Raw genomic sequence first — 11,265 nt, 5'->3', positions numbered from 1 at the left:
AAACACACACAAAACCAGTTATTGTTGTTAGACTATAGGTTTTGTGCCCCTGAATGTGAGTGAGAGTTTTTGGTGGTGCTGCAGCTGTCCTAAAGCTCAAATTAACATTTATGAACAAAAAATACATAATAATGATTTCACAGAAGAAAGAGGCATTATTTCAATGCTTTTTTTTTATTAAAGATGATTTTGATATATAATTAGTCTGCATATTACAAAAAGCATTTGGACATCACAGTTACCGCAATTGGTTATCTAAATGAAAAATGCATTTTCCCCAAAATAAATACTATAATTTTTGAACAATCATTCAATACTAGACCAGATTTTATTATAGTCCTATTTGATCTGATAAAAGTGGTAACATTGCAGCCTACAGCCTAGTGGATAGGACGAATTGTGATGATGTATGCTTCATGTACATTTGACACACACATTCCCCTAATATCATATATTATTTTATGCAGACCAATAGAGGGAGTATAGTAATGAACAACACTTATCACTGGAGGTTAACTATACAATGTGTAAAACTCACTTAGTGGAGATCTTAAGACACACTGTGGTAAACTGTGATTATTTCATATATGAGATTTTAAAACTTGTGATGAGAGACACACAAAGTTTGGTTTGGGCTGAAACTGGTTCGACAGAAATCCTGCCCGTGTTTCTGACCTCCTCCTTTAGTAATCATAAAGTCAGAGGGGGGCGGGACCTCTGGATGTCAGCGCGTGATCTTGAGCTCCTATTGGCTCCTGTCTGCGCACACGTCACAATCATGATTAGAATTGATGATCGGACGCTCTGATTTCATTGTCTAGCAAAAGGGGTCTGCTGAAGAAATCTGCTGAATTTGAACGCACGTCTGATTTTGACATCAGAAATGGTGAGTTTGATTTTGATTTCTCGTTGTACATGTGAATTCTCCGTGTGTCTTCGTGTTATGTCTGCTCAGAGGTAAGGTCAGACTAAATGGCCACAGCGGGGTCGAGAATTCACACATTTAAAGGAAAAGTTTAGCCGTGGCTATCCATTGGGGGAGGGATGCTAGGCTAATGCTAACTAGCCCAGGTGGTTTGGCTATGGCTCAGGCCTAGAACAAGCGAACTACATGCAGACTCCCCACTGATTCAGCAGCGCTTATTCAGTCTGTTCAGCGGGATTCTTCCTGCCGTAAAGTCATGACATGGACTTGATGCGATAATCATGTTTCTAAAGCACTCGTCTCTTGTCTAGTTGACGCACTTGGGTGACGCTCTCACTATGTGCCTTTTTCGCTTATTACATCCTTGGTTTTCCCCGTGTAAAGATCAAATGATGCCCACGACGCACTGTTTACTGTGGCCATGCGCAGTCTCCCTGCCTAAATAAATCAGCTCGAAGCTTATTGGTCGCATTGCGTCCGCGTATGCAATCTTTCCCGAGTTATTAAACCCTTATAAACATTAACTTGCTCCCCCTAGTGATACTACATCGAATATTGGCTTAACAGCATCTTCTCTCTATGCGGAATCCAGGATGTCAATCTTATGATTGAGTAACTACATGAGAAAATGAGGTTATAGTGACCCCAAAAAGAGCCTAAGAATAAGATTCTTCTTAAATAAGATGAAAGTTATCACTATGTAACATTCTACCACAAAATAATGAAAGTTAGCATATTTTGTTATACAACTGTTACTTAACATAAGATCATTATTCAAATGTGTAATCCTATAGATCCGGCAAAAGATGGCAGTTTACAGAAGGCCTGTTGCAAGAGTTGAACCAACTAATCAATTTACATTCAATTGTAGCCTATAATAATATGATTAGAATAAAAAGGCACATTGTACTAGTGTGATTTGGGTAATGCTGAATAGTAAAATTTAAAGCTAACATTGCTTTATCTGACAGGGTCTGATAGTAGTATTTCAGGTTATAGTTTATGTTAATGTTTTATATGGTTGTCTGTAATAGTATAAACAGTGTGTGGTTGTGTGTTATTTTTATTTATGTATTTGATAGAAATGCACATTAATAAACATATGTATTAAACACATATAAATAGGCACTATTATAACTACCAAGCTAATTTACATACACAGTCCCTAAGCAACGTCGTTATCATTTAGGCCTATTCATTATTACAGCATCTTATAGTACATTGATTTTCAACCAGTGTGCTGAGGAACACCAATGTGCCATGAGGGATTGCCAGGTGTACCTTGGAAAAAAATGTTATGTGAGTTAACCAATTCACAGAGTTATTTAATGTAATAATTGTGAATTTTGGTGTGTCCTGAAAATATGTCTCAACCAAAAAGTCACAAAAAATACCACTCTTGCAAAATCCCAAGGGCCAGACACAGTGACATAAATTGGTGTCATTTGATAATGTTTTAGTGGATGGTGTATATTTTTTTTAACATTAAAAGTGTGTTGTGACTCAAAAATGGTTGAAAAACACTGCTAGTACGGCAATAACAAGTGATTATGTTTGTATATGGATGTTTATGTATGCTTTATTCCAACAGCTGTTATTACCTGCCTGTGTGCGTCATGCCCTGTCATAATCAGGACAAACAGGACTGTTCCTAGAATCATGGCGCGTGCTCAGTGATGGCCGCCTCATACCCCTCCAGCCGCAGGATGGATGCGTGGGACCAGAGGCGCGGCCTGCAAACCGTGAGTATAGGGAAAGATTATCCCCCTGACAAGTGTTATTAATCCTAATGCATTTCGGCAGCATATTGTTGGATTATGGAACAGTAAACTATTGTCCTATGTGTTTTTTTTATTGTTATGGTGTTCCTTAAATCTAAAGAGCTCCAAACTATAAATAGAGTTTATTAAAAACATATTCAAATAACAATATAATAACAAAGGAACCCACAACATACATTTTTAAATCATTTAATGAGTAAAATTGTTATAGGTGGAATAGTCCAGTTATAAACCAGGAGTATTATTCCTTAAAAGTAATACCTAAATAGTATTTGTTTGTAAAAATAAATGTATTCCCAAATACTAATACTTGCCCGACAAGTCCAGAACGATATCTCTCTGTATTTTTTAAACAGACTGATAACAGTCTGGTTCCCATGCCCTCCGTTGCGTCTCAAGCCCACTCAAACATGATCGTGCAAACAGATCAATTTTTTTCAGTGAGACATGAAATTAAGGAGGTTATTGGTCACCTACGATTTACAAATAAAATCAAATTTATCTCACCTCAACTTTAGTGCTTTGTTCATTGATTAAGCAGAAATCTGAGATGTTTTTTTTTTTTTTTTTTCCCAGCCACCTGTGATATTTCTTTTTTCTTTTTATTGTTTCCGATATGGACAGACCGTGCATGTCCCTGATTGCCTGATCCACCTGTCAATCACACCCATTTGAAAATGGGGGGGGGGATTCATAGGTGACCAGACTCACATCTTCGTAAAGTGTTGAAGAAGTGTGTATTCTGGATTCCAGGCAAAATATAGTGGGGCAAAAGTATTTAGTCAGCCACCAATTGTGCAAGTTCTCCCACTTAAAAAGATAAGAGAGGCCTGTAATTTTCATCATAGGACCACTTACACCATGAGAGACAAAATAGGGGGAAAGAATCCAGGAAATCACATTGTATTATTTTTAATGAATTAATTGGTAAATACCTCAGTAAAATAAGTATTTGGTCACCTACAAACAAGCAAGATTTCTGGCTCTCACAGACCTGCAACATCTTCTATAAGAGGCTCCTCTGTTCTCCACTCGTTAACTGCATTAATGGAACCTGTTTGAACTTCTATCAGTATAAAAGACACTTGTCCACAACCTCAAACAGTCAGACTCTAAACTCCACTATGGCCAAGACCAAAGAGCTGTCAAAGGACACCAAAAAAGAAAAACAAACCAAAAAAAAATGTACCACCAGACTGGGAAGACTGAATCTGCAATAGGGAAGCAGCTTGGTGTGAGGAAATCAACTGTGGGAGCAATTATTAGAAAATGGAAGACATACAAGACCACTGATAATCTCCCTTGATCTGGGGTTCCATGCAAGATCTCACCTGGTGGGGTCAAAATAATCACAAGAACGGTGAGCAAAAATCCCAGAATCACACAGGGGGACCTAATGAATGACCTGCAGAGAGCTGGGACCAAAGTACATTATATAACTGCATACATTTACATTCTTTTTATAGATGAATCTTCGTTCCGTTTTCACCATTGAACAGCAGAGGATCTTGGAGCGTTACTATGAGAATGGGATGACCAATCAGAGCAAAGCCTGCTTCCAGCTCATCCTGCAGTGTGCTCAGGAGGCCAAACTGGACTTCAGTGTGGTCCGGGTAGGTACATAAAGAGAATAGGAAATATGAAGTAAAAGTAATTAGGGCAGTAAATCTATGTAATAGGTATGCATTATGCTGTCATGCTATACCAAGTCCCATAGGTGCATATGTAGTATAGCTTCAAGTGATATTAATGTGGCTTTCATTTGCTAGCCTTGTTGTATTTATGTTTGGAATGGTATATCTTTGGATCTGTTTAGTAACCATACCATAACCAACACCATACAATATAATAATCTTACTCTGTTAATGTCTTGCTTAGTATTGTGGAGAGGGGGAGAGATTTTGCCTTCTGGTTTGTAATCAGAATTTGTGCATTGCATTTCTGCATTGTCTCTAATTATCATAATACTAAAACACATCTTTATTTTATGCCAAAACCTAGCGGTTATAACCAGTGACTTCACTTTTATACATACCCACATGTAGTTGGATGAATATAAAGTATTTTTCCAACTTCTACTTTAATAATTTGAAAGTAATAAACCACTTATTTGAATATATTATTCACTCTACTCAACCCATGTCCAAAGGTTTCCATTGTAATGGTTTCAAAATATTCATATTGTTTTTAAAGGAGCTCTACCTGATTTTTTACTGTCTTAAAAAATGTGAAAAACAGAACTAGTTACATTTAAATAGTTTGCTGTGGTTCAAATTATTCCTCACTTATCTTTTTATTTCCAGACATGGGTTGGCAACAAAAGACGTAAACTTGCCTCCAAAGCAGACCAGAATGGCGCAATGTCCCACTCTTTATCCAGTCATAGCCTCTCCGCGGGACTCCTTTCCAACCACACTTTACCTGTTGGTACTTTATCAAATCCTTCTTTAGTACCTGGACCCCTCCTACCTTCAGAAGCCCTCACAGCTCGTAGCATCCCAAATCGGATTCACCTTTTTCCTCATTCTTCAAATTTCAAACTTCAAACTCCAAATTTCAGTACAACACCTTCCTCAACCTCTTCGTCGTCTCTTACAGTCCGAGGCAACACTAACAATAATAACAATGACGTCATATTAACTGGTATATATTCACTTAATTCTGCTGAACGTTCTAGACAACGACCAGTGGCAACCCTGCCTCCCCAGTCAGAGTCTGCGAATGCAGCTTCTTTTAACATCAACCTTACGGTACAAAACAAAAATAACTCTAGCATTTTACCTCTTCAATCAAAACCGGTTTCACTAGCTCAAAATCCTTCTCCATTACCTCCATCATCAGGGCCTGTAGTTCACAATACAGCCAAGAAGACCACCTTATCCTCTGGGGAGATGGGTGTTAATGTAGGAACAAGTAGTATACCTCAAAGCTGGACAAGACAGTATGGTACGGCGAATACGCTCCCATGGTCTAACAACTCAACCTCTCAAATCAAGACTCAACAAAGACCTCATTCAAACCCACAACCTCAAAGTACTACAAATACTATTACTCAGAAACTCAAAGTAGCACTACCAGTTCAAAACTCAAATACTCCCTCATCCACTCCTCGAATACAACAAGTTTTTACGTTGTCTGAAAAAAGTGAATGGAGTAAACTTATTTCAATTCAAGGAAAGGGTCATAAAATACAACAAAATCGACAACCGATAACTAGCCACTTGGATACCAGTCATAATTTCTCAATCGCCATGGAAACTGGGGATGAGGAAGATGAGTGGCAGAGGGAGGAAGAACTGGCAAACATGGCAGCTCAAACTTACATCCAGAGGGAGCAGAGGAGCCCAAATGTGGGTGAAGTTTGTAGCAGAAGAAGCAACACACAACCAACTACTAGCTCCAAATCTACAGCAGTTCAAAGTAATGAAGATCTCCATGGTTACGAGGCAGTGGCAGCTCAGACCTCGCTCACAACAGAGTCCAGCTCACAGGTAAGAAAATTAAACATTCACCAGTAACACAAGCCAAATCCTGAAAAATATCTACTTTGCATAAAAAGATGCATTTTGTAACTTTTCTGGTGGAGGATCTGTAACCAACTTGTCTTCATGGAGATGTTATTGCTTTGCTGGGAATGTTTTATAATAAGACATTAAACTTATCCATCTTGCATTTATTCTGTTATAGATGCTCAAAAATACCTTGAAAAACAACCATTCTTACATTCAGCAGGGTCACCTCTCCACAGTTCTGATTTGTACTTAGCTTGGCTGTGGGCCTTGCTTGTCTCCATGGAGATAGATATGTTTACTGCCATACCGTGGAACATTCCAGGCAAAATAATCTCCATGGAGGCAAGCAGTTGGTTGGCCCTCCATCAAAAAAGTTAGTGTCCTTTTAACTGCTAACTCAAAAGAACATGGCAGCATTTTAAAAGTAGAAAAATAACACCATGTCTATTTTTGCAGACAGTTAGTGCAACGGCTGATCCCTGGGTTTTAAACAACTCCCGAAAGAGAACAGTAAGTGCTCATTTTAAAATCAACCCTTTTTGTACCTTTAGTTTTAGCTGTTTTAAATCCCCTTCTAAACCTTAACTAAACTATAGATTTTTAACTGGGGGTTTATGTATGATTTCCATCTAGCGAAGTGAAGCTTGAAAACCTCTTAAATGACTCAGTATTTTACATGCATCATAAAAAAAAAAATCATGAAGGGAAATCTTGGTGGTTCAACCGGAACACCATGTACCATGTCCTAATCTAGCTCCACTCTAATAGTTGCAACCCCATGTCATTTCCAATATGGCTTGCGTCACTATCAAATAAGGACATTTGAAGAATTATGTAAAATGTAAAAAAAAAATACTCTTTTTATGAAAAATGTGTTAACCATGGTCTAAAATGACATGGGATCCTAGTATTAGTTTAGTTTCAGTCTTCGTTCAAATGCTACAACTCCTTTAATGGGTTTAAAACACAAACACAAACCAATTCCAAATAGAATTCCAAGTGTAATAACATTTTTTGTTATGCTTGCAGCCCCAAACTCCACTGAATTTGTACTAACAGGAGATTTGTGTTTGTAGCTCCAGGATCGGACCCAGTTCAGTGATGGGGATCTGGTCCAACTTAAACGCTACTGGGACCGAGGAATGACCAGCCTGGGCTCTGTATGCAAAGACAAAATCAACGCAGCAGCCAACCAACTCAACGTGGACTCTGAAATAGTCAAAGTAAATATACCCCAAAGTGCTCTTGTTTTGAAAAATGAGCTAGATCTGACTTTACTTTGACTTAATAATGGGCGACAAACTGAGAGCTCATTTGGGTCTGAAAAATTGGCTTAACTTTGATGCACAAAGTTATTTAGAAGTCACACAATAAAGACTATAATTGGACTGAACAAGGACAGAAATAACACTAAACTTGGTTAAGTCCTGGCTAAGGGTGCAGAGTTAGTCCGAGTTTACTCCTGAATTAATCCTGACCCAAGTCGTGAACAACACATCGAATGTAAGACTTAAAGTGCACTGCACAAGTTTTCTTGTGGCAGTACTTTGCTTTTCTACATGGATGTGTTTTTTGTCTCAACTGAAAATTACATCAAATTAATCTAACATTTATTTTACTATAGGTTCTTAAAAAACATGCAAGATTGCATTTCCACAAATCCGACCTGTAACTTGGCCTGGTTGCGCCACCTGTTTGTCTCCATGGAGATTTGGATTAATGCCATACTGTGGAACATACAAGGCAAAGCAAAAACATTTCTTTGGTCACAAGGTTGGCGACACCAGAAAGGTTAGGCAGGGCACCTCATGTCTTAGCCAGGACTACACTAAACTTTAACCATGAAAATACCATATGTGAATCCAATCTAAATGGTGTAGTTAATCTTGGAGCCTGACTTTGCTCTTTGGCATATCATTTATTACCATGGCATCTGCTGCAGTAGCCACATTTGGGTCAGAAATGTTGCCTTAACTATGTTGGACAAAGTTGTTTAAAAGTCACAGAGTTGTGTATCAGGGTCGGCATGCTGATGGACTAAATATAGTGCCTCAGACCAGACACAGATGACCTACTGGCATCTTCTGCCATCTCAATTACTCATTTATTTTATGGCCTCTGGAGAGATTCTGCTGCTTATGAACCAAACTTTGAAATAATAAGTCTGCAATCATTATTTAGTTTTTTGTTTTTTTGTTTTTTTTGGGGGGGGGGGGGTTGTACCATATAATAGAAACATGAATTAATTATATTGCAAGATTTCCATAGCACTAAACTTATAGGTGATTAAAAAGTATTACAACCAGGACTTTCCATCACTAGGGCCATATTTAAAGGTGCACTATGTAACCTTCTGTCTGCCATCTGCTTTTCTCCATGAATATATGATTGCTTTGCTTGGAATGTTCCACTGTATGGCATTAAACATATCTATCTATATGAAGACAAGCAGGTGTCACCAGCAGGCCAGGTTATGGGTCAGTTCTGTTAAGAGGCATGTTTCAAAAGTATTTCTGGCAATAAAGAAAAACTATAATCTAATAATACCATACGGTGAAATATTTTAGATAAAGGAATCCAAGAATTCTCCAAGTGGTAGAACACTTACCCGAAAGGTTACATAGTGCACAGAAGAAATGATCTGAATGTGTTATGAATTAAGTTTGGAAAATACCATGTTATATTTTTGGGCCATAGTAACCATCCCTTGACAAGATGTATGAGTATTGAAGGCTACAAGACAGGGTACCTATCAACACAAATTTCATCAAGGTTGCAATTTATTCCAAATTCCTGTGTGGTAGGAAACTGATAATTTAATGTGCTGACTCAAAGGATAGATTCTTCTGTAAATGTATGACTAATGCAGACTTGCTGTGTTTGGCAGACCTGGATCAGTAACAGGCGAAGGAAATATCGTCTGATGGGTATCGAGATCCCTCCTCCGAAAGGGGGGCCTGCAGTATTTACAACCCCGTCCCCAGGAAATGAGTCTCCCGTGGCCCTTAGCCCCGATGTGGACAGGCTCCAGACGCCGGATTTAACAGATGACACCATTGATGGGCTGTCTGAAGGTAAGGCAAAGGGCTAATCGCAATATATCAATATATAATATATCAAGAGATGAAAATCTAAATGACAAAAGTGACATCTGACTACTAAAAATAAGTTAAGATGTGTGAATATTAAGTTTGATCTGATATTTATGTCCTTTTTGTTGCTGTTGTTTTGTTTGTTTTTAGGGGAGGCATGGTGTCAATAAAATTATCAGGAAAAGATCATTACTACAATATTATAAAGATTGGACCAAGATCAAAGTCACAATTTAGCCTGGTTTTTATGGCATCTTTTTTACAGCATTGTTTGTACAACACTCGAACCAATGCACCTGAAGCAAAGGCAGACTTTTCCTGCAAGAATTTATATTTATTTAAAATGGAATTTAAGCCATAAGATCATTGAGCCAAACTTGCAGTATCTGTTATTATACACTGGCATCTATATAACAGCATTCTCAACAGCATCTTTAAATTCACAGTAATATTGTTTTCGTATTTTATGCTTAATAAAGGAAAATAATCTCTTTCAGATGGCACCATCAACTCCCATAATAGAGAGGGCGAAGAGGACATTGACATGTCCACTGCTTCACTGGCTAACAATGTGGTAGGTTACTTTATATTTCACAGACATCCTTCTTTATAATGGAGTATACTGTATACTGCATAAGGATGACTAAAATATATTGTTTAAACTTGTGTGTCTACTTTGTTTCCTTTACAGAAAATAGAAGTCAGTGACGATGATGAGGAAGTGAATGAAGATGGTGTCAACATGATGGCTTCGGACCTCGAGCAAATGCAAAGCCTGCTTGAATTTAAGGTAATTAGTGATACATTTTCATGACAATGACTCAAATAATTTATTCTTGCAACTAATACAAGACTATGTTTTTATTGTATGCTTACAGCATGAAGAAGTGCAGTTCCTTGAAAATGAGCTAGAGAACCAAAAACAAAGATACCAGGATCTTGCAAGCTTCACCAAAAGCCTGCTTATTGCTGTGAGGAACAAGGACCTAGAGAGACAACAGGTATGTGGTTGAGTGCAAAGTAACGACAACTGGCCGATTCCAAAACCCATATCAAAGTGGATGGATGAATGGATAAACTGAACAATCTAACATAAACTGTATATGTATATGATCAGAGCAAATTCCTTGAGATGAAGCCTTTTGCTTTATTCCAGTAATCTAAATATTTTTTGTTACAGAGCTATGTAACTTTTCATAACTTAACATTGTATCACTTTCAAACAAGGCATGCATCACCAAAATAAACTCATAGTAACCATAAACATGGTAATATAGAATGGCCATAATGAAAGACATATTTGTAACAATTTTGTTTACTTTTAGGAACTCATAGACAGTCTACCTCCATCTTCTGATCAGGACTGGGACCTTGTGGAAGAGGACATGCCGACTCCTGGTTCACCTTCAGCTGAAGAATGCACTGAGCACAGGGGGTCTCCAGGGAGCAGTGGAGGGCAGTCACCACTGACCAACGAAGACTCTAAAAAAGTGCACAAAGTTACTGAACCTTCTGCATCAGAGGGAAAACATTGATTTCTTGTGTAATGCATACATTTAGATGTTTTCACATGTTCCACATAGAAACAGGTCATCTGACAAATAAAAACATGAAATACTCGCATCACATCCCGCTGCCCTGTGCCTGTGGTACCTTGATAGTTGGACTGATGTTGCCTTTTTATTGTATAGTATTTGCCTTTGCCCAATAAACACTCACCAAGTCACCTACTGTTTATAATGTGCTAGATTTCTACCTAGTTTCAGTACATATGAGTTAAAGTTAATGTTTAGTTTGCAACTTGTACTTCTAGGAACTATAAAGGATTGAGCTTAAGCCTCTTAGCCAGTCCTACTTTGAGCAGAGATGGACAGGCTTAAATGAAACAGTCGCTTTAAAGCATTGAAATTGCTCACTTGTATGAAAGGCTTAAGGTGGCTATGGATTTACGACAT

At 38.0% G+C, this 11,265-nt stretch overlaps 1 protein-coding gene across 1 annotated transcript; it reads left to right on the top strand.

The window, feature by feature from the left end:
- Positions 1-732: 732 nt before the first annotated feature.
- hdx (highly divergent homeobox) lies at positions 733-11,037 on the top strand. Its single transcript, XM_033974495.2, has 11 exons — positions 733-886; positions 2,517-2,667; positions 4,173-4,319; positions 5,010-6,197; positions 6,675-6,728; positions 7,295-7,441; positions 9,106-9,292; positions 9,808-9,884; positions 10,002-10,100; positions 10,189-10,311; positions 10,636-11,037. Exons 2-11 carry the CDS (start codon positions 2,602-2,604, stop codon positions 10,843-10,845), a joined length of 2,298 nt encoding a protein of 765 aa, XP_033830386.1. The 5' UTR covers positions 733-886; positions 2,517-2,601; the 3' UTR covers positions 10,846-11,037.
- Positions 11,038-11,265: the final 228 nt, after the last annotated feature.

The sequence above is a fragment of the Periophthalmus magnuspinnatus genome, chromosome 10 (genome assembly GCF_009829125.3).
Source record: "Periophthalmus magnuspinnatus isolate fPerMag1 chromosome 10, fPerMag1.2.pri, whole genome shotgun sequence".
Lineage (NCBI taxonomy): Eukaryota > Metazoa > Chordata > Actinopteri > Gobiiformes > Gobiidae > Periophthalmus > Periophthalmus magnuspinnatus.
This window is presented reverse-complemented; position numbering and strand designations above follow the sequence as displayed.

Coding starts and splice junctions, on each gene's coding strand:
- hdx (XM_033974495.2), top strand. CDS start 2,602: ATGGCCGCCTCATACCCCTCCAGCCGCAGGATGGATGCGTGGGACCAG. Junction 6,729..7,294: donor ACAACTCCCGAAAGAGAACA/GTAAGTGCTCAT, acceptor TTGTGTTTGTAG/CTCCAGGATCGGACCCAGTT. Junction 10,101..10,188: donor AAAGCCTGCTTGAATTTAAG/GTAATTAGTGAT, acceptor GTATGCTTACAG/CATGAAGAAGTGCAGTTCCT.